The following is a 24,138-nucleotide window of genomic DNA, read 5'->3' as shown; positions in this document are numbered from 1 at the left end:
GAGGCCATCTTACCCCTGGGTGTAGGGAAAGACCCCCAGAGGCCATCTTACCCCTGGGTGTAGGGAAAGACCCCCAGAGGCCATCTTACCCCTGGTCTTGGCAGAACGGCCTGGATTCTTTTCCGTTTTCTTTCTCCTGACAGCCTGGCGACCAACTCTGCCACCATCTAGGAGAGAAACAGACAAATGCAGATTGAGCCAAGCAACAGCTGAAAATGGGAAGGAGCAAGGGAGGCCTCTCTGTTAAGTCAGAGTACTTTCTGAACACACTGTGGATGAGAGCTCACAACAATGAGTTGTGTCTAAGCAAGTAGAAGTCAAAGTTAAAGCCTGTGAAGGATTCTGTTGTATTAACACATTAGAAAGAAATCTGTCTACACAGAGACTTGAATAAAAATGTGGTTTACAAAATATGTATTCAAAAAGATAGACAAAACCACCATTTCTCCTTTCTAAACAAAAAATATACATATCATTCAAGAGCACAGCTGGGTCATTGTCAAGAATATATGATTCTTACTTTGGTGAAATTAACATTGAATGGGATTCCAAAGCCTATTTCATAGATCTGATGCAAAATTGATAATCATTTAGAAAAAGACACTTAGCTTTTGTCCATCAAGAAGGAATCCCTTAGACCATTACTAAAATCAGATGGTAGGGTACTGTTTGTAAATATACACAAGTTATCGGAATAAGATTGTAGGAAACATCACCATGATTAACTTGTTCAAAAATCTTCTAAGATTGATTTTCTCTCTCTCTCTCTCTCTCTCTCTCTCTCTCTCTCTCTCTCTCTCTCTCTTTCTCTCTTGCCTCTAATGACAAAAGTTGATCATGTTCAATATTTTAAACACAAATAAAAATATGGACATCACTTTTATTCTAATAGCCAAATATAATCAGTGCATGCATTTTTGCAAACAAATGTATACATGTTGTGTTCCTCTGTATGTATGTGTGGAGGCCCAGATACCAAAGTCGAGCGTCTTCCTCAGTGGCTCTCCATCTTAACTGTTGACAAGATCTGACACCAAAACCATAACTCATCAGTTTGGTTGGCTAAGCTTGCTGTTCAGCAAACCTGATGGATTCAATGGTGAAGGATTGCAGATGTGTAATCATGTCATTTTTTATGTGGGTGCTAGGGATCGAAATTCAGGGCCTCAAACTTGTGTAGCAACCACTTTACCACTGAGCGTCTCACCAGCCCTTGAATGAACATTTGTGAAAATGGACTGTCGATTATTTTTCTATCTCTACGTATATCTCCCTCTCTAGACAGATCCATAGTTACATTGAAAGGCCTGGATTTATAAACAAAATGAATGGTTTCATGCTGTGGAATATTATTTTCAGATGTGTTACATTAGTTTATGCTGTGGAACATTTGTTTTAATGATGCAAAGATGTATTGCATTTTTTTTATGTTACATTTGTTTAACTCTGTGAAGCTGTGTTGCTGTACCTGTCTAAAACAACTGATTGGTCTAATAAAGAGCTGAACAGCCCATAGCAAGGCGGGCACATACACACATTTGCACATATACACCTGCAACCTGTTTGCTTCATTAAACCTTCTTTGGAACACAACCTACATAAACCTTTTGTGGGAGAGTGGAGGTTACTCAGGGGCTAAGAGCCACCAGTGTTCAAACATAAGGACCTGAGTTCAGATACCAGCATCCACTTAAAAAATATGTATGTGTGCACCTATAATGCTAATGTTAAGGGATGGGAGACAAGAAGCTCACTGGGGTTTACTGGCTGACAACCATCAAGGGAATAAAGGAGAGAGAGAGAGAAAGAGAGAGAGAGAGCAGGACATTCAATATCCTCCTCAGGCCTATACTTGTAGGTGCAAGTATGTGTACCCATATGCACAGTGTAAATACAACACATACACACACACACTACTAAGGCTCAGAAGCTCACAGGTCTCCAAGCGTGCAATGGGCAACACCTTACAAAACTCAACAGCTGTAACTCCGTTCAGCTGCTTGCTTACTTTTTGGCCGTACAGTTTGTGGCCTTCTCTGTTTTACTCTTGACAAGTTGTGACCTTTCTTTTTTCCTACAAAACAAAAATAATAAAATTAATTATTCAAAGATATAAATGTAATTCTCTAAGCCTTATATGTCAGCCATATTCAGATACTGTTTTCAAATTTCAGATCTTAGAAATGAGGAAAAATTCTAACAACCAGTTTAGTCATGTGAGGGTTCATGGTGGTCAGCCTCAATGAAATTCACACATTCCAAGGTAGAAGCATGAGGATTAGAATTACTGAGCAAAAGGAACAGAGATATGAAAGAAATAAAAGCACCAGGAGGAATTTATTTATTTTCTGCATGCTTATACACTTCACTCCAAAAGGGGAGGGAGAAGGAAAAAGACTTCATCAACATGATATAAGGAATTATCAAGTATCCAGTGGCTTTGATCGGTGAGTTTTTTTCCCTTCTGGTCAGCTTAACTGTTTCTCTGAACCACAGGACTTAATCATTGATCTCCGGGCAACCTTATGGTGTTCCAAGAAATGAGGGGAACCTTCAAGGCTATGATTAAGCCCTTCGCTGACATTCATCCCTGGTTATTCCCCTTGGCTAAGGACTGAGATTTGACTCCTCACCACTCGAATTTTGTCCTCATCTCTCTGACTGTTGTCCTCTCTCGGGCCACTCAGAGTGGTCCTATCCAGTCCTTAATTCCTGTATGGACAGGTATCAAATTGACCTTGACCTAGCCCTTAACCCTCGCTTTATCCCAAAGATGTTCGTGGTTAATTGCTATTGGGTCCTCACCTTTTTCACATTCTTAGCCATGGGAAATAAACCCTCAAAAACTATCAGTCCACCTTCCTCCCTGGGATGTCTTTTAGAGACCCTAAAGCCTCAATTCTTCATGCTTTACTCACAGGTTTCCAAGATTATCTGCCTTTGCACTAAGAAATACCCTAAGTACACATAAGATAATAACCTAAAGTGGCCACCTCACAGCACCTTAGATCCCAATATTCTGAGGGAACTTTCTAACTTTTGTCAGCGCACAGGCAGATGGAAAGAGTTATCATATCCAAGTCTTTTTCTATCTAAGTTCTAAGCCCTCTGTCCTTACAAGCTGTTCACCTGCTCACATGTTCCTGACTATACCATCTAAGCCGCAGGAATACCCCATTTCCACTCTGGACCCTGCTAATGAACCCCCACCTTTCCAACCTCAGCGGACAGCTACTTCTACCTCTCCAGTTCTCTCTTTCCTCCATCAACTGCTCCGTCAGCTCCTCTGGATCCTTCCTCCTTTCCAGTGCCATGCTGCGGCAGCTGCCCGATTCTAGCACTCACTTTTACCCCTCTGCTCACAGCTCGCCTGCTGCTAAGGGACCCGACCCTGACCAAACCAACCAGCAGCAGTTCTGTTGCAAGAGATAGCCAGTGTGGGTGGAATGGTCAAGGCACACGTTCCTTTCTCGCTCTCAGAATTCTCGCACGTAGAACAAAAACTGTGTCCTTACACATCTAATTCTACCTCTTTCGTAAAACAACTCCAATACATTACTCAATCTTTTTTTTAATTTATTTATTTATTAAAGATTTCTGTCTCTTCCCCGCCACCGCCTCCCATTTCCCTCCCCCTCCCCCATTTAGTTCCCCCCCTCCTCAGCCCGAAAAGCAATCAGGGTTCCCTGTCCTGTGGGAAGTCCAAGGAACCCCCACCTCCATCCAGGTCTAGTAAGTTGAGTATCCAAACTGCCTAGGCTCCCACAAAGTCAGTACGTGCAGTAGGATCAAAAACCCATTGCCCTTGTTCTTGAGTTCTCAGTAGTCCTCATTGTCTGCTATGTTTACATTACTCAATCTTATAGTCTCACCTTTCATGATATTTTTATCATCCTAACTAATAACCTACTTCCTGAGGAGCACAGGCGAGTTTGGGAGCCAGAGTACATGCAGATGAGGTTCACCAGACTAATGCAGCACACCTCCCTGGGGCAGAAGCCATCCCTGAGTGGGCTCCACCCTGGGATTATAACACCCCAGGCGGTATTTTAGCTAGAGACTAGTTTACAACTTGCCTCCTGGTGCATCTCCTTAAGGCTTCCCTCAAGCCAGTAAACTATGATAAACTCTTAGATGTTGTTCAGGATCCAAATGAAAATCCATCTGTATTCTTAGAGCACATCACAAAGGTTCTCTTGCAGTACACTAATTTAGATCCAGAGGCCCCAGAGGACAAACGGCTCCTCATAACCCATTTCTTTTCCCAGAGCTTCCTGAACATTAGGTCTAAACTTAATTATTTGGAGAAAGGCCCCTTGATATCCCACGGCAGAAGTCTTAGGGCTGGCTTTTAAGGTATGCCATGGAAGGCATGATAAGAACCGTAGACAGAAATGTCAAATGCTGGCCAAGACCATTTGACCGGCTTAGGCAACTGACCATCCTGCCTGTGCCACTCCCTTGCATCCTGGGGCTCAAGAGCCACCGGGCCCTCGTTTTAAATGTGGTAAAACGGGGCATTGGGCCTGGGCATGCCCTAATCCTCATATTGGTCCAACAAGACTGTGTCTGAAGTGCCATAGGGAAGGACATTGGGTGATCAACTGTCCTCATGCACATAATGGAATGGAGACATCAGACCCAGACAACTCCCAAACTAACCTTCTCAGTCTGGCCATGGATGACTGAGGCTGCCCAGGCTCCCTTGACCTGACCACAACTGTCGTCTGTAATAGGGAGCCATGGGTAAATATCACAGTATCAGGATGGGTCATCTCCCTTCTCTTGGATACCAGAGCCCCATACTTGGTACTTAGAGAGTTTGGGGTACCCACATCTCCTTCTGCTTTCCCTATTGTTGAGGTAGGAGGACAGCATTATCTAACTCATCAGACCCCACCACACAATTGCATTTTCAAAGGTATTCCTCTCACTCACTCATTTTTAGTCATGCCAACTTACCCTGTACCTCTTATGGGAAGAGATTATTTTAGCTGAATTGGGAGCTTCTATTTTGTTTGCTCCTCCCATTCATTTCACCCCAGGCTCGCCAGCAGCTCCTCTCCTTCTCCTCCTAGCCTCCCAACCTCCCAGCTTCAATGTATCTCTTCCTCTACCAGCCTCTCAGGTAAAACCCCAAGACTGACCCTAGCACTCACCTCTCCACACAACTCACCTGAACTGTCCTGCCTAGGAATTTCGGGACAGCCCACATCTATTTGATCAAGCTTTAGCTTCTGATCTACTCTCATTGTCTCTCCCCAATTTTAAACTCATACAGTATGTAGATGATATTTTACTTTGCAGTCTGTCCCTAGAGATCAGCCAAACTAATATCTCTGCTCTTTCAAATTTCTTGTCCAAAAAGGGCTAGAGAGTCTCACCTTCTAAGGTCCAACTGTTTATCTTTCAGGTCATAGTTTTGGGATTAACTATTATCCCAACCCCAAAAGCTATTACCTTAGAGAGGAAAAAACTAATCCAGTCTCTTGCAGTCCCTTCTACAAAAGAGGAGATTTTATCGTTCCTAGGAACAGCTGGCTTCTTGTGTTCCTGAATCCTCTCTTTTTTTCTTCTTGCCCACCCCATATATGAAGATGGTCTCAGTTCTGCAAATGAGCCCCTCACCATTATTAAATCCTTCCAGAGGTTTCAACAAGCCCTTATCCAGGTCCCAACTCTCCATCTCCCAGACCTAACTCATTTTTTCTCCCTCTATGTAACAGAAAAGGAAGGATATGCCCTTGGGGTTCTAGGGCATCAGTTGGGACCTTCCTTTGTGCCTATGGCATACCCGTCAAAGAAGCTAGACCATACCACTGGGGGCTGGGCACCCTGCAAATGTGCTTTAGCAGCTGCTGAGCTCCTTAATCATAAGTCAAAAAAACCTTTGGGTCACCCATCACTATTTTCTGCCACTACAATCTGTCCCATCTCTTAACTTAGAAAGGCTTACAAATTTTACCTCCTTCCCAAGCTCTTTCCCTCCAGGGGGCACTAGTGGAAGATGCTGCACTTACTTTCCAATGCTGCCCACCCCTTGTTATCTCAAATCTCCTACCTCAACCTAATACTAACTATTCCCCATCTCATTCCTGCATAGAAACCTTAGAGGAACTACTGCCCCACCCCTCACACATACAGGAAGGTACATTGCTTCAGGCCACCTATACCTGGTACCTTTTTATACAAGAGGACCCATAGAGCAGGACCCACTTGAACAGACCAGACTGGCCCAGAGTAAGTATCATTTAACTCTTCCCTGATCACCTAGGATAAGAATCATTTAACTCTTCCTTGGTTTCAGGACTCCTGGGAAACTCTCTCCTCCATCTTGGGAACCCTGGGGAACCCCACTCTATCCTCCATCTTGGGACCCTCCTCCGTTAGTCACCAGGATCAAAATTTTTCTAAACACAATATTCTACCTGGCCAGCATCTTGTCAGGTTCAAGTTGCCAGCCAGACAGTTACACAGGCCCTGGAAAACATGGAAGTAATCAACTACCCCAAGACGTGGCCAAGCACCCCAACTCTCTGACACCCACCAGCCAGCAGGAAGTAGCCTCGAGAGATCTGACACCCCATTTCCACACTCCTAACCCCTCCCAAATTTTTATAATAAACAAAAGGGTGAAATGTCATCATTTCCATCACGTAGCACTTTGACAAATGCTTAGCCACCTCAAGTGATGGTATTTCCAGGTTCTGGGCCGTGCATGTGCCATCAAGAGCTCAAGCAACTTACATAGCCACCCAAGGCCCTCAAGCCCTACGTGACCTATGTGTAGTGTGGTCAAGTGATTTATGCATGCTGCAACTACGTAAGTCCATGTGCTCATGCCTTCCCCACGCTCTCTTCCAGCACCAACTTCCTCAGGCCTGTGCACCTCGCTTTCTCTCTCAATAAACTCTTAAAATGAGTTTTGTTGTGTGCCTCATGATCTGTTCTCGTTCACACTCAGTAATTTCAGAATGTCTTGTTTAGAGGCACCCAACTATTTTAAACGTGTCTTTTTAGGGACGTGTTTTTTCAGGACCTGTGTGAAGGCCAGACATTCCACATATCTTCCCCTTACAGAAACAGAGAGTTTTACTTTAGAGATGTCAGAGACAATCAGAAATTATTCTTCATCAACTTTGTTAAATGCCACAGGGAAAAGGTCACATTTGCCACCGTTGCCTTATAAAACAGGGACTTTCGGCACGCCATGCTCTTTGTCCCCACATAGACTTATGTGTGCAGCATCTACATGGCCTGCTTCGGAACACAGTCCTTGTGGATCTTGGCAGAGGGACAAGAAGACATCTACCCTGTAAGAATATAAAAGCCTCAGAGAGGCTTCTGCAAGGATGCTCTTGATAGTATCCCAAGCGGGAAACATCGGAGAAAACACACAAACAAATTTGGGCTATTCAGACAATGTATATACTCATTAGCAATAAAAAGATCCAACTGGCACTGCGTACCTCACTGTGAGTTAATAGCAAAGTCATTCTAAGAAGGGAGGGAAACTTCACAGCAAAGATCATGCTGGGAAAATCCTACTTATAAAGCACTTACAAATCAATCTAAATGAAGTTATCTTTGAACAAAAAGTGGCTGCCTTGATGGGTAGTGGGCAGAAAGGACACAGAGAACCTTCGCAGGCTCCTGTTTGTGTTCTGTGTCTCCATAAGATTTTAAAAAAATAATTTATTTAACTTTATTTTATGTGCATTGGTACAAACATGTCAGGTCCCCTGGAACTGAGGTACAGACAGTTGAGAGCTGTCATGTGGGTGCTTGGAACTGAATCCAGGTGCTTTGGAAGAGCAGCCAGTGCTCATAACCACTGAGCCATCTCTCCAGCCCTGCCATAAGACTTTTATTGTAAAAATAATGCAGTTAGCAGGATTCATCAAAGGGTGTACTTAGGATTTGGGCCTTTCACTATAAATTTTATCTTAAATATGAACTGCAAAGAACATTGAGCCCTAGTTAATGACCATGTGATCAAATATCAAGAGTATTCAGTTGATAAACTGAATGAATGTAGGTTTTCTCAGAGTGCTTGCCACTTCCTCCTGAGTCTTTGAATTCACTGCTTGGAGCATTCTAAGACTTTTCTAATTTGAGTAATTTGAAATTACTCCTCAAGGGACCAGCAACTGAGTGAGGATTTCCCCTAATATTAATATTCAGGAGGCAGAAGCAAGCAGACATGTGAGTTCATGGCCAACATGATCTGTCTACACATCAGGCTCTAGACCAGCCAGAGCTATACAGTGAAACCCTGTCAAACAAAAGACAAATGACAAACAAATTCTTTAGTCTCTCCTCATTGCCTAACTTCAATACTACTTCTGAATATTTATGACTATAATAGGGCTATATCTCACCTGCAGAAAACACATTCTTGGCTTACCAATGGGGTACATTCTGAGAAATATGTCGTTAGAATCTTCTCACTGTGCAACCATCAATGTACTTACAGACTAAGTCAACTGCAACCCTGCACAGTAATGCCATCTTATGAGACCACTATCATACATGTGGTCTGTCACTGTCATGAAGACTATTACATAATTCCTCACTATTCCAAAATATGTACTACTCTTTACTTCTCTGAGAACAAATTACCAAACATTTAGTAGCTTTAAACATCACGGGTTTATTTAAAATTATATCAGTTCTGTGTCTGACCTGGATCTCCCCAGTCTCAAGTGTAGGTGTCCCCAGCCCTTCATCTGTTCCTCGTGAAGAACTTATTCCCTCACCTTTTCCACGTCTTCAAGGTCACCCAAGTTCCTTGGTCCCTTCCTGCATCCTCAGTCTTGCATCTTTCTGATGACTCCTCCACAGCCATTCTCTCTGCATCTAAGAAAGGCTCCTCTTTTTTTTTTTTTGTTTTGTTTTTCCCAACAGGGCTTCTTTGTGTAACCTTGGCTGTACTGGAACTTGTGCTGTTGACCAGGCTGGCCTCAAACACCCAGAGGTCCGCCTGCCTCTGCCTCCTGAATTCTGGGACTAAAGGCATGCGCCACCACCTAAAGAAGGTTCCCCACTTCTTCAGACCCATAAAATCAGAGTGGTCACCCTACACCGCAGTCAGACATTGTCCCCACTAAACAAGGCCTTATCTTAATCATTTGTGTAGAAGGTCTTTGTCATTAGGAGAAGAGGTTTCAAGGGCAAGGAGGAACTCAGGGGAGGTCACACAGTCTACCCCATTGTCACACACAAGAACAATAATAATTCTAGCACTAAATAACTTATCAACAACACCAAAGGCACACAAATTCTCATCTGCTTCCTTACCTCTCTTCCCCTTGGATTTTTCTACAGTAGGGTTGTTCCCAGTCTCTATGGTATCTAGAAAACAATAAATAGCAATGAGGTAAGAAATAATGAAGAGAAATTACAAATCTTAGCATACTGCAAAGGCTTTGCTTCCATCCGTGTTCGAACCATCATTCCTTTCCTCCTTCTAGAAGAACCTAAGGCTGCTGAACTGAGAACTAGGAATCCAGGGAGGGTGCTGGCCATTTTTGACTCCCCCACCCCCAATGGGACATTTTAAATCTTAACATATTTTTTTTCACAGATAAAATACTAATTTTGTGGGGAAATTTCTGGGCAAGCCCTGATTAGTTCTTTGACACACTTGAGGAGTCTGGTTGAAAATGCACACTGGGTTGGGAAGAGTTGGCCTGAACTCTTTCCTCCTCACTAGCAGCAGCTCGTACTCATTCAGGTCCTTCCTAAGGCCCTAACAAAGCAACTCCATTATCTAGCTGCAGACGTTTACCTGCTGTCTTAGGTGGCAAGAAAGAACTGGTGCAATTCAGTGCACCAAGGCAGCAGACAAGGTAAGTACCAGTTTTAAGAATGCATTGCTTCTACTTCATCCATATGTGATCAACCAACTCCATCCTCTCAAATGTGGCTCCGCAAAGGGTTCCTGCTTCTCTTTAGCTCCAAGCGGGCAAGTGCAAAGAACTGGATTCAGGGATGGACTGGACCACAAGCTGGATGCTGTGGCATTCTCTCAGCCATGCCTAACCCACAACCTTGTGCAGCCTTGTCTATTAGTTACCTGATTGGCTGCTTTCCATCCTTGCTTCTGGGTCCACTTGCAAGGATGCTGAGGGACACATGACACAGGAACACATCTCATTTTCACTTGTGGATCGCTCTGCTCCTGTGCCAAAATTATAGGTATTGGTTTGTTTGTTATTTAATTTTGCAATACTGGGTACCAAACTCAGAGCCTCACCCATTCTAGGCAAGCAGTCTACCACTGGGCTATGCCCTCACATGTTTTCTTTGTGTTCACTGTTAGACATGGTGCCAACTAATTTTCCTGGATGGCTTTGAACTCACTTGACTGGGGTCTTTTATTGTCATTCCAAGCATCGGACACATGGCCTTTTTATATCTAAATTGAACCACTGCCTTTTCTTATTCCTTTAAAATATTTTTGCATTCTCCTTTTGTCTGACTTTCAGTTCCTCTTTTTTATTTTTTCCTCTCCTGTCTTGCCCCCTTTATCAGAATGGCATCTGTGTGATTATTTTAGAACAGAGTCGCCTTCTCTGTCATCCAACAGCAGGCTAGAATCAAGCTCTCCTACCCTATTTCATCACCCGGTGATCGAGCATTCTGGCTAGTAACCCTAACTAAAACATTGCTGTCCGTGGATCCTGAGACAGTGTCAGATAAGAGACCCCACTTCTCTCTGATTGCACAGCAAGGTAGATTCTGAATGAAGAAGAAAGCTATTTTCTAGGAAAACAAACAAACCAAAAACAACGAAAACTCAAAAACAAATAAAACCTGCTGTAGCAGTCACACCCAGGATCCAATAGAGCTATCTCTTTCCACAATGTACATTATTTTCCATTTTTCCAAATTAAATTTCCTTTAATTTGCTACATATAGTTGTAAGATTTTCAAAGTTCTTATATTCTGTGACAAAAATAAAACTGTTCTCTGAAAATAGTAAAGGATAACTTTTGTTAGTTTTACCAGTCAAACTGGCCAGTGACTACCTAATCACTAACCAAACTTCTGAAATCTAGCCAATCAGAAGCAATGATACAAATTTGAAATCAGCAGCAGTCACCCTCCAAATGCTGGGTTGATGTCTTCATAGCAGCTGTTGCTAAGCACTTCTGCTTTGTAGAGTCTAAGCCCCTTAGCTACCTTCTCCTTTTTTTATTGATTTTTATTGAGCTCTACATTTTTCTCTGCTTCACTTTCTGCCTCTCCCCTACCCCCTTTAATGAGCTTCCTTCTTCTTAAAGCTCCAAGTGAATTTAGCTGTGGCCTAGAAGCCATGTGCTTTGAACACAATCCTTCTTCCCACTCCCAGCCAGCCCCAGCCTGCCTCATAGAGAACAGGACTCACAAGTATAGCTGTTCCTTAGTTAACATTAGGTGGTAGTTATTTCTCCTAGCAACTCCATTTTCAACGTTGCTTGGAAAGGCCTTTGTGCCTCTCGCTAGCTCTCTGGATTTTCTCTTCCTAACGTTTACTGTCTTCTTTACCTCCTCAGTATGCACCACATTTTACATTGCCTTTGTGTTAATAGTTTCTAGAGCTACCCTTCTGGGACTCCACTATCTCATATTAAACTATTCACATGCTTTGTAATTCTCCGTGATGTTTTTTTCTTCCGTTCTCTTTAAGAAACCCTATTTGCTAAATAAAACCTCTTTCTGCTGGACCCTTGTGGGCTCCCCTGAGTAGTCGAAGACATAAACTTTGGGTTCAGATCATGAGAATCTAGCCACCTAAGCCCAGGTGAGACCATCTGGAAACTTGACCTCTGATCTTCTTGTCATTGTCAAGTTCTAAAACATACCAGAAACTCATTGATTCCTGTGCTTCTAGAGAATTACAACTATAACAATTCCCCTCTTGACAAAGTGCTAAGGGTTTTCAGAATAAAGGGAAGGCAGGATGACATGTGTGTTAAAGAATGTAGGGAAAGTGCCAAAATCATACTGATTGAATAGCTTTGGGTTTCATTAAATTACAGCAGTCAGATGATACAATACTTCCTCTTTGAGCACTATAAAAAAAAAGAGTATAGAGGGTCACAAAATAAAGTTAATGCTTTAAAAATGGGTAAAGTCTTTAAAGAGACAGAGTACAGATAGGCATGGATTAAAAGCAGTTAAGAAAAATAAGTCATGTAAAAATGAAAAAGTCAAAAAGAGTCTCTGAATTTATGTATGTTATTGTGTTACCTTTGAACTTTTGGACTGTGAATGAGCTAAGTACAGAGAGACATTTCATTGTATGGGCTGCTAAGCTAAATCAGCATGTATATTATAAAGGTATCATGACTTCCATATTTGGGTCTAAAGATATGTTGCTTTGGAAAAGAGGTTCTTCTCTCATTTCCACAGAGGATGAGAACCTTTGGATTGCTTCCAGGCTGGTATGGTTTGATGAAACAAGACACCCTGAAGGTTGCTTTAAACACCCCTCAAAAATTACTTCACCCAACTGCTGACTGAGATGAACCTAGCACATAGAATGCACCATGAAAGACCTGATTAACAGTGACCTCCAAACAGCAGGAAGCAGTATGGACAGAACTATGTCCATATTCCCAAATATTTTTCATAATTGTTTGTTTACATTTAAAGAGGGATATGCTATAGAGATGAATAATTTGCTTTGGTATGGATCTCGGTTTATTGATACAAATTTAAGGTAAATTTTGTTACACTGTATATGGATATTTCTGGCCTTGATTAAGGTATTGTGTATGTGTAGTTCACATAAAATTTAAAAATGTAATGTATAATTAAGAAATATAATTTAATACTCATCTATAATAGTCAAGCTTGTAGTCATGTTAGTTAGATTTTCTATATGTATAGAGATATATTTCAGATGGATAGGCATTCTTCATATCTTCCAAAGACTACAGAATATGGCATTTAAAATGTTTTAATAACTTAGAACTTTTCATGGCAATGAGACACATCTGCTCCTGGCAGTACAAGCTACTTCAAGAGGAAGATGGGCATCAAAGAGGCTCCTTATGGAGTTGGTTAGCCATTTGGGCAAGAAACTGCACTTGCCTGGACTGCTTAATGAACTGGACATGCAGTATCCACAGAGAAATAACTGCTAAACTTGCCTAAAGGTGAGATGACCCCTCAGGGTTCCTGATTCATGAAAGAGTCTGCCAGACATTCTGCATGACACATAAGAAAGTGAATGACAAATTGCCAAGATAGGCAGAACTGCATTTGAAATTTCCTGCTTCGTGGAAACTCCTGCCAGATACTATGGGCCTGTAGGCTGAAGATGGATGCTCCAACGTTACAGAAGAACTTTGGATAACTGTCCAGGTAGCAATTCTAGAATTTTGGAAGTTGCTTACAATGTACTTCCTGTTTACTTAGGTAATATTATATCCTCTCAGAGTCTTTGATGGAGCTGAAGAATAGATATAGTTTTCCTTAGTTATGGTAAGAGATAAAGTAGATATAAATATTGTAATTCTTGCTTGATAACTGTTTATTATATATAATTTTACTATGTCAAAGTTAAAGCATTCCTTTTTGCTTAAACAGAAAAGGGGAAATGGCATGGGAAGTACTTCTGTCTATGTGTTGATTTTATTGGTTAATGATAAAGAAAACTGGCTTGGCCTATAGCATTGGAAGAGGAAGGCAGAGTGAGAGGGAGATGCTATGGAGCTGTCGCCAGAGATAGACATGCTGAAACTTTGCTGGTAGGCCACCACCTCGAGGTGATATACAGATTAATAGATGAGTTAAATTAATATACAAGAGATTAGCCAATAAGAAGCTAGAACTAATGGGCCAAGCAGTGATTTAATTAATACAGTTTCTATGTGACTATTTTGGTTCTGGGTGGCCAGGACGAACAAGTGGGCCCTCCTTATATATATATATATTTGGTTGTGAGCCTGACATTTAACAGTTGAACTCTCCCAACCTCTTTGAGCACTTTAACAAGTTTATGAAAACACAACAACAATGATCAACCTGCATAGAAGTTAAAAGTTATGAGCTTCTTAGTTTCCATAGAGAATAAGAAATGAGAGCAAGAAACTGTCCTATGAATTCAATATAGTATGGCCTTAGTGGCTGTGGAAAGACAAAGGCAAGGAGTGTTGTCTGGTCCCGCAGGTTCCTACTAAATTGATATGTGAGTACCTTACCACAAATAATATTCCTTCATGATGTTTCTCAAGACTTTTTTTCTCCCTGAATTTTCCCAGAATGCTGTGGGCACTATAAAGAACCATAGCCAGGGCATGAGCATCTCTTCATCACAATGTGTGCAGAGCAAACGCAGCAGGAAACACCAGCTCAGAATTTAGTGCCCAGAACCCTGCAGACCACACCACACTCCCCTTGCTCACCTGCTTCAGGTCTTGGTGCTGATGAGGGTCTGTTATCCTGGGGCTCTTGTCCATCAAACATTTGTTCACAAGATCTACTTCCCTCTGTAGAAAGGAACAGAAGACTCAGTGGATTCAAATGGCCAAGGAAAAACACAGTAGGGGAGCCACCAGTGACAACTAGGAGAGTTAAGCTTTCTTAGTGTCTCCTAGATGAAGGTCTCTGTTTTGGGGACTCTGAAGGGGAGACTGACATGACGCCTCTGCCACCAGAGGCAGAACATTGGCCAAAATCTGTTGCTTTTCTGCACACTTCATTCCTCATTATTTCTGACCCCCATTGCTGCCTCTATGGTTTCTTCTCTATGAGAATATAAGAATAGGATAAGTGGGGGGGGGCAGAGAAAGGCACCTTCTCTCTTGCAGTTTCACTAGCTAACTGGCAAATAAAGGCTCATTTACCTCCGATGCATTGTGGGAAGCTAGGTACCTCCCCTGCCTGTTCATCATTCATTTGGGAACTTCCAGGACTACAGGATGCTGAAAAGAAACAAGAATACAACAAACCATGCAGGGGGACCTCAGTTTGCTCAGGTGGGAACCAGGAAGCTTGTGGAATATAAGAAAATAAGGAGGACAAGGGATCAAAGTGACATTGACTGTGTAATACAAAGCTCGAGTAGAGCAAGGCACTGTCTTTCCCCAGCAGCCACCACTTCAACATGAAAAAAAGCATCCACGTATTCTTCTCCTAGAAATCGGGTTCTTCCAAACAGGAGTCACAAGCCCTTCTCCCTGTTCTACACAAATGGCAAAGGATACAAGAAGAACCAGGGAGTCAAAATAACTAAGAATGTTTTATACAATCTATTGTCTTGAAGAACAAGAGAGGCAGACAGGAAGGTGCGAACTTTAGGGGAAAAAATGAATGGAATCCTTATAACAGCAAGAAGTTGTTGAACTAAAAGGGAAAGGAGGATGTGCCAACTGCATGTCTGCGTGTCTCGTAGAGTTGGAGACAATGCCTTTGATGGAGCAAGACTGAATGAGAAAAGGCATCTGAGACTAAGGGCTGTCTCTGAAGTGGTAAGGTAAAAACAAGAGATCTTATGTTGGTGGGGGAGCGAGGGGCTGGGAAGATGCCTCAGTAGTTAAGAGTGCTTGCTGCTCTTCCAGGAGACTCAGGTTCAATTCCCAGTGCCATCCAAAAGCTCACAGCTCTCTGCAATTTCAGAGGCAAGGTTGACACTTTCTCCTGTCCTCCTTAAACACCAATCAAGTATGTGGTGCAGATAAAAATAAATTAAAATAGGAGAGAGAGATGATTTGCTTTTTCTGTTGGAGAAGGGAGAAGATGGACAGGGGTGATACGTGGAAGACTGGGTTACACTGGTGAGGGGCAGTCACTAACAACCCTGTTTGGGAAGGGAGAAACAGTGTCTCATGCTGAGACAGAGACACCAGCAGAGGAGGCAGGTCTGCTGCCAAAACAAATACCACTGGAAACTTCATAAGCATCTTCTTTTTTTTTTTTAGGGGAACGACAATGAATTGATTTATTTCATTGATATCTTTGCCAAACAAGAGGAAAATAGAAAAAGAAGTATAAATTTCTCCCCACCAAGCTGTACCTGTGGCCAACTTATTATTTATAGAGATCCAAGAGACCCAAACATCTTATATAAATATGTCTGTTATTCCAGTTAACTGGCCATTTCCTGAGTCTATTGAGAACTAGACCATCTTCATTCTGTACTATAGATGAACTAATTGAAGAAGGTACACAAGCATCTTCTTAAAGAACTTCTGGATAGAGGAATCTTTGAAAGCTGCATGCTGAGAGACCTGTGTGAAGACATCCAAGCCTGCAGAAGGGGAAACTGACAGGCAAGTCCAGGGGTTCCTGTTTGGGGATTACAGATGGGAGCAGATAAGAGTGCCTGGGAGAGACTGATCACCCTTGCACATTTTTCCACGGCCATTTGAAAAGTTGGTGACAATAATCTGAAAACTCACAGTTAACGCCTCAATCACCTTAAGCCAAGAGTTGGGTTTGGCTAGTATCTCTGTCCCTTCAGTATCTTAATCTGTTTTCTCTCTTCCCTGAAGATAATTTTTGCTCTCAACTGAATTAAAATTTTATTGCTATTATTACATTGTTGTTATTGCTATTGTATTTATCTGGGGATGGGAGAGTGTCTCACATACTATGACACATACATGGAGGCCACAAAAGAACTTACAAGAATCAACCCTCTTTTTCCTTCGTGTGAGTCCCAGGAATCGAACTCAGGTCATCAAGCTTGGCAGCACATGCCTTTGGCCTTCTACTGGGTTTTAATTCATTCTCTTTTATCTTTTCTCTGTGCGTAGGGCTGATGACTCTCCTACATTATCTATCAGCATCTTCCCTTTACATAACGTTCTCCACATTTTAAACTCTGCACCTTGTTTTATAATTGATATTAGCTCTCCCCCTCCCCCAGACACACACACACTGTTCTCATTTCTGTAGTTCAGTCTGTTCTCTTTAGTTAACTTGCTGTTTCTGGGTTTTCCAGCTTAAATTTGAATCTAAACTTTTCTTTTCTGCCCTTTCTGCATATTCTGTTTTAGCATCCTTTCATGTCATAGGAAGTCTTGTTCACCGTGGACAAAGAAGGAGATCCCCTTGCCAAATCCTCTTCAAAGGTCTTCTCCAAGAGTTTTATCAATTTCAGGTGTACTCCCCATGCCCAACCAAGGGGAAAGTAGCTAAATGGGATCAATCCTCCTCAGTACTGTACCCCAAATGGTGATATTAAGATCTCATGTCTATTGAGGTAAAACTAACAGTCACTCAGAGCCCCAGATTTGATGGCTCCATCTGGAGTTCTCAACTTCCCTCTCTTGATGTACAATCTGTACTCAAGAAAAATCTCAACCAGCCTGAATTTGACTTCTATATTGCTTGTGTCTCCTGAAAACAATTCAAAAGCTGACCATAATCTGGCCATCTGTGGAGAGGGGTGGGAGAAAAGAAATGAACGGTGGTTGGACAGATGGATGGATGAATGGTTGGAGGGATGGATGAACGGATGGACAGATGGGTAGATAGGTAAACAGACTGGCAGGTGGATGGGTGGTTATATTGGTACGTGGGTGCGTCAGTGGATGTGTGGATAGATAAATGGATAGATGTATAAACAGGCAGTAGATGGATAACTAGATGGCTGTGTTGGTACATGGATGATGGATTGGTGAACAGGAAAGGGGGTAAAAGGAATGAAGGTTCTTCTCTGTAACGACAGAGAAATAAAGCTACTTAGAAAATAGGTCATTGAAATCTGTATCAGTGGGGTTGGAGAGATGACACAGTGGTTAAGATCAGTGACTATTTTTCCTGAGGTCCTGAGTTCAATTCCCAGCACCCACATGGTGGCTCATGACACCAGTTCCAGAGGACCTAACACCCTCATGCAGACAACATACAGGCGAAACATCAGGGCACATGAAATAAAATAAATTAATTAAAAAAGAAAAGAAATTCGTATCACCTTCTGGACTTCTGATCTGCCTTCTCCATTCATTTGTAAAGAAGGTTTCTGGGTCATTAAAGAGGAAAAACATGAAAGACAGTTGGTAATGACCTGAATTCATACCTGATATGAATAGGTGGGACTCTGAGAGATTATCAAGTCACTGCCTAAAGAGTGGGCATGCTTGTACCTCCAAGATTTGCCAGCGTCTGTGAGCAGCCCGCCTGGCCCCATCTCCTTTCCCGTCTCCAGCACCATCTTCCCACACTGCTGTCTCTACACCGTGCATCTATTTATGGAGCTTATTGAGTTGACCTTCTCTTGCTGACTGCTGCCCTGCCTTTCCATTTCTGTCCTTTCTCTCGTCGTCTAATTTTATACCCCCTTCCGCATATTTCCCCTAATGCCACATTTCATTGTTCCTGTGTGATCTCTAGCAAATGTGTTTACATTTTTCACTCTCTTATCAAACTCCATCCTGAGAACACATTCGTGTGACATATGATAACATTTTAACCTAGGATGGACCACGTTAAGACAGACATCACATAGGCTGATATGATCAGTGAGTGATTGACCCAATAACTGGGATCTTTAGGGGCAGAGAACTCTAAAGTGTCAATGCAATAAAGAACTCACTTCATGGCACATTTCTCAGAAATTCATCCCCATTATTAAGTAATATGTGGCTATATATTAAGCCAGATTGATTCAGATAAACTCAAGTCTGCTTAGGAATCTCCCGTTCTTGCCTCTAATCTTCATTTTTATGACTTTGTACCCTTTAATTACCCAAAAGCCCTTCTATTCGGAGACTCACTCTCCTTCCCTTCTTGTCTCCCACTGGGGACAGCAGCCACAAGCTGAACAAAAGTGTGTGTGTGTGTGTGTGTGTGTGTGTGTGTGTGTGTGTGTGTGCGTGCGCGTGCGCATTGGAAATGGTGAGACGAGAAGGGTGAAGACAGGAAAACAGCACCAGTGAGGTAATTTGCAGTCTAAGAACATAATCACCTTCTGCGACAAGTGCTGGCAGTCTGGGCCTCTCATCAGCATCTCTTCCATTTGTCCTCTGAGGAGTCCTGTGGTTGCTGGACACTGAAGAGAAACATGGCAATGACCGAATCAGACAGCGATGAGGCAGATACCTCCCAGCACCTCATCTGAGATACTTGCCCCCACCCATCTAGAGCCTTGCTCTGTCTCTTTTCTCTCTGCTCACCCCTCTTACTTTCTTCTCATCTTTTGGTCCCCAGTGCTGTTCTTCTACAATATAAAGCATCACACATGCCTCAGCCCTTTCCTTCCTTGTTGATGTCAATGCTCTTTAGTACAGCCTCCTTTCATCTCTGAGCTTCCTTTGACCCTAGAGCTCTAATCCCCATGTGATAGGCTCCAATTCTACCATCTCTCCGCTTCACCTTTGTATCTGGCCCAGCACACTCCTCATGTCGCCCCAGATCTCCCATGAGAACCACGTTCAGGGATCCTAGCAACCCCATAATCCTGCCTCACACAACATCACCACAGTGTGTTCTGAGGGATGCTAGTCCTTTGCTCAGGCTTGACTTTGGCCTGACCAAGTTACATATGTCTAAGTATCTGCTTAACATACAAAATGGAATGAAGAAGAATTTGCCCTCTAAATTTGCAAGCTTTTGGAGATAAATGAATGGATTTGTGGAAACTCCTTGAATAACCACTCAATCTAAAACCATGGTTTTGGCAAGCTAGCCTGCTCAAGGCTTGAGTGGGTGCTGAAGTTTCCTTGCAGAGCATGTAATAGAAGCAGACATGAATCAGTGAGAAGGGAAAAAAGCGATTAGGAATCTGAATTGTGAGCCAAGCTGCATCTCACAGTTCTATAGCCAGGTGCATACTGGACTCTGGTGTTTCTGGGCAACCTTCTAGGCCCTTTGGTACCCTGGAAAGTTAGACACAGCAGTGGGAAAATAACAATCATGGTTTGTATCTCCTCAAAAATGTCAGAGGACAGTGAAAGCCAATTCCAGGTTAAAACAAAGGCAGAAAATGTTTTTACAAGTGACACAGCTATGTCAAGAAAGGCAGAGGGGCTTCTGTAGAAAAAATAAAACTTTATAGATGCAGGAAGAAGGCTGGGAGGAAGGGAGGGAGGAGGGGACGGAGGGAGGGGAAGTCAACATCTTTCAAGGATGCAGGAAAGAAGAAAAAGCGGAGGTAGAGAGGGAAATAGAGAGACTCTGCTTGAATTGAGTCAAGGAAGACACTCTAGTACTTCCTCTTCCTGAAGGGGGTCAGTGCTTCCCCAGGAAGGATGGGCTGGGTGAAATGAAAGACTGCTTTCTGAACGGCAACACAGGAAGTGGCTGCCAGTGACCCTCAGGTGGCCGGCGAGAAGTGAAACACCAACTCTGTACCTTAAAGAGCTGCATTTCAAGGTGACCAACTGATACAGATGAAGAGACAAGACCCAGAAGACATGAGGGAAAAAGGGAAAGATACCCAAGAAATGTAAAAATATTCTTCATAAGGAGTCTGATGAGGGTGTACCTTCTTGAAAGTCCTTTAGAGGTAGGGGAGCTGGAAAGCTGAGGCCACAGGGGACCAGTGGGAGCTACAGAGGCTGTTCTCTACCCAGGACCTGCTGACTTCACATTCATGTGACATGCAGCCCCTCAGTTCTGAGAGCCCACCTTCTTTTCATACTCTAAGTTGACACAGCGTGCCCTCTCTGGTGCCTGGTCCAAGAGGGGTTTCCCTTGTGATCTCTCTGTTCGTCAAAGAAGGAAGTTGATGTAGGACTCCACTGAATGGTAAATTTTCTGATACAAGGAACACATTTTGGTTGTTGGGCATGTCTGTGAGTACCAGAGAGCCAGCTCCTTTCTAAGGGAACTTGCCATTCATAGTGTGTCTTAACAGTATGAAACTCAGGTTCTGACTGAACACTTATCTCTGTGTTACTTGGCCTATGTGTAAGCTACTGACTACATGGGCCATGTGTATTTCCTACATTACCCCTGTGTTTGGCATGTCACAGTCCCTCAATAAATTCCATGTCAACTATCAATGAAAAAAATGAATGAGTAATTGAATGAATGAATGAATGAAATTGTCTTGAACTCCCGGAAGCAGGTGAGAGCTATAGTTACCATTTGGGCAGTTTTTTAGAGTCTCCTTTAAATCTGGGTAGGCCTTCAGATGCGTCGGGCTGAATATCACTTTCATAAGCTGCAGGCTAAACTTGTTCTGTAGGTCACTGAGGATGTCATACACTATTTCCGGTGGGATCTGGTTTTCACAACTTTGCTGATAATTCTTAAAAATATTGAAGGAAGAATTATGTCACAATGGATTTATGAATTTATAAGAGAGGCTTAGAATGGTTCAAATGCCATTCAATTTCTTGTGAAGTGTCTCAGTTTTGCATTGATGAGGTGACATCTTACATGTCCTCTCTGCAATGACAGACCCGTGCTTATCCGAGAGCAGCTCTGATGCTGACACACAGTTGACAGGGAAGAGTAGCTCTGAAGAATAATCAAAGGATGTGTCTGTAAGAGCCAGGCCAAGATGCTCCACTGCGGCCCTAACAGGCCATGAGAGGCTGGGACCAGACAGGAACTCCCTGGAGACTGACCTGGTCTGCAGAGCTCAAGGCAACCAAGTGATCATCCTGGCCACCGGGCAAAGACAATGCACAAAAAAGAGAAGGCTTGTCATTATCCCCACGGGACCCCATCACCAACATTCTAGGGCCTTAGCGGCACCTGAACAACAAGAAGCAAGTATGACTTCTGGTTCTATTCTCATGTGACCCAACTGCCTGTGACTTTCAAAGCTCTCAGGCTCTGGGATTTGGAATAAGTAGGTTTTGTAAAGAAGCCCTGCTTGGACATGTCCACTTGCATTCTAGCTTCTGTTGTCAAACTGCACAAGCAAACCTGGGGTGCTCTGCCCTTTAGAGCATTCCCACATCCCATATTTCCCCTGTCACCATGTACCTCAGCCCCGGTTACTGCAGAGACCAATAGGAATGTTTCCTGTGATGCCTGCTTCTCCTGTCACCTCTGACTTCCAAGAAGTAAAGTTACCTACTCCCTGGAGGCCCTTCAGCCTGTTGGCTGCATCCCGAGGTTCAGAGGAATACAGCACAGGGCAGGCTGACTGTCAGGCCTGAGTTCCTTCTCCTCACTCACCCGGAACTTCTGCTCAGAGATGTAGCCGCGGTCTCGGAGGCTCATAAGGAAAGGAAAGGGCTTTGTGATGGCACTCGCGATTTCCACCTTATTTTCTCTAAAGTACTTGAAGATGAGCCCATAGTCAGGTGACTCCTCTTCGCTCAGGTACTCTGAGCTTGCCCTAAGGGATACATTTCATGTATAAGTATAAACTGGTTTACAAGAGGCTACCAATGACTGGATAACTTCTGGTATAAAAAAAAGGTCCGCTAAAAGGAATGATTTGAAGTAAAATTGAAACTTTATACATCTAAAATAGTGGCGCAAGTTGTGATGCTTTGGGTTTTATTTGTGTGAGACAGGCTATCACCTGTAAGTGTGGCTTGCCTGGAATTTGCTATGTAGACCAGGTTAGCCTCAGAGATTCACCTGCCTCTCCTGAGTACTGGGATTCAAACCACGCTCCACCATGCCCAACACAATGATTAGTTTAAATTGTCAACCTGACATACTCTAAAACCATCAGGGATTGTATGAGTCTTAAAGGACTGTCTAGGTTAAGGTGGTCTATGGATCCATCAGTCTGGGTGTGTCTTCATTATGCTAATTGCTATGGGAAGCCCCAGTCCACTGTGGGCAGCACCAATTCCTAGGTAGGGGGATCCTGGGCAGCCTTAAGTATCGGGAATAAGTTGAACACTGACAGGCATGCTTGCATTCTCTTCTCTCTGCTCTGGATTATGGGTATGACCAGCTGCTTCAAGTTCCAGCCTAGATTTCCCTGCAATGAAGGAAAGCTGGCCCTATGAGAGAATAAGTTCCTTCTCCACCAGGTCACTTTGTGTCAGGGTCTCTTATCACAGCAACAGAAATGAAACAATCCATTGACCGCAGGGTACCGGGAAACAGCAAAGACTGGTACACCCTCTTCTTCCAGCTCATGTGTGCAGGCAAAATTGATAAGCGGTTGATCCAGGACCGAGAAAGCGTTCTACCCAAGCTCACACTGAGTGGCTCATCCTCTATTGCTCCGCATGCTTTCTTCTCTCCTCCTTGCTCCCCACCTCCCTGCAGTGATGGGGGGGTCTCTCTAACAACTCAGAACCAGCGCTTATTAGCCATGCTGTCCTCAGCTACAGTGCCTAACATCGCAGGTGGCCCCTGCTCTCTGCACAAAGACAGAGTCCAGGGAAAGGACCTTCTAGGGAAAGGAGGCCCAGAAGCCCAAAGAGACATGGGAGTTGTTTGCTCATGTTATCAATACCATTCTGGTGGACAAATGGAAACAAATTATGTCAGGTAATACAATGGCGTAAGCAAGAGAGCTGAGGATAGTACAAGGGTCTGTAGTCATGGCATCCTGGAGGCTGAAGCAGAAGGACCATCATGGCCTACATAGTGATTTACTTTCTTTATAATTTTACTGAGAATTTACGCCGTCACAGTATTAGCACATGTAGAGGTCAGAGGACAACTTTATGGAGTGGAGTTGTTTCTCTCTCTTCACTCTTTTACGGGTTCTGGGCATCAAACTTAGGTTGCCTGGTTTGCCTGGGAAGCTCCTTTACCCACTGAGGCATTTGTTAGCCCTGACCTAGTGACTTCGAGGCAGGCCTGCGCTATCTAGCAAGACCCCGTCTCAATTAATGGAAGAAGGAAATCAATACCGACTAGCAAATTTCTACTACACAACAAGCGGCAGGAGGGCTGGTGAGATGGTTCAGTGGCCAAAGAGCTTGCCCTCTTGTGTGATGACCTGAGTTCAACCCTGGAACCCACGGGGTAGAAGGAAAGAACCAGCTCCTGCAAGTGGGGGAGGAGACAAGTTCAACTGTGACACGTAAGTATGAAGAGGCCGTGATGAGAACCAGTATTTTGTATGCTAACCTAAATAATTAATTAAAAACAAAACTAAAAAAAAAATAAGGCACCTCTTTCTTTTTGCCTTTAGTTTACTTTAGAAATTTATCATGTTTTTGAAAATTTCATACATGAATGCTGTATTCATATCATTTCTGCTTCTCCCTTTCCCCCTCAGGTCTCCCAGTGATTTTCTCCACTCCCCCCGAAATATCTTTTGTA

At 43.1% G+C, this 24,138-nt stretch overlaps 1 protein-coding gene across 1 annotated transcript in view; it reads right to left on the bottom strand.

Annotated features, from left to right (window-relative positions):
• Positions 1-24,138, bottom strand: part of LOC101995388 (nuclear body protein SP140-like protein) — a 40,193-nt gene that overhangs the window by 11,866 nt on the left and 4,189 nt on the right. Inside the window, exons 2-10 of the mRNA XM_026786375.1 lie at positions 22,075-22,237; positions 21,028-21,193; positions 18,908-18,991; positions 14,841-14,918; positions 14,400-14,483; positions 10,079-10,183; positions 9,301-9,354; positions 2,009-2,074; positions 90-167 (exon numbers count right to left, since the gene is read on the bottom strand). Of these exons, the coding sequence (XP_026642176.1) occupies positions 90-167; positions 2,009-2,074; positions 9,301-9,354; positions 10,079-10,183; positions 14,400-14,483; positions 14,841-14,918; positions 18,908-18,991; positions 21,028-21,193; positions 22,075-22,237 (878 nt within the window). The remainder of the gene's footprint in view (positions 1-89; positions 168-2,008; positions 2,075-9,300; positions 9,355-10,078; positions 10,184-14,399; positions 14,484-14,840; positions 14,919-18,907; positions 18,992-21,027; positions 21,194-22,074; positions 22,238-24,138) is intronic.

This window comes from Microtus ochrogaster, linkage group LG4 (assembly GCF_000317375.1).
Source record: "Microtus ochrogaster isolate Prairie Vole_2 linkage group LG4, MicOch1.0, whole genome shotgun sequence".
Taxonomy (NCBI): domain Eukaryota; kingdom Metazoa; phylum Chordata; class Mammalia; order Rodentia; family Cricetidae; genus Microtus; species Microtus ochrogaster.
Note: the sequence above shows the minus strand (reverse complement) of the source record. Positions and strands in the feature narration are given on the sequence as shown.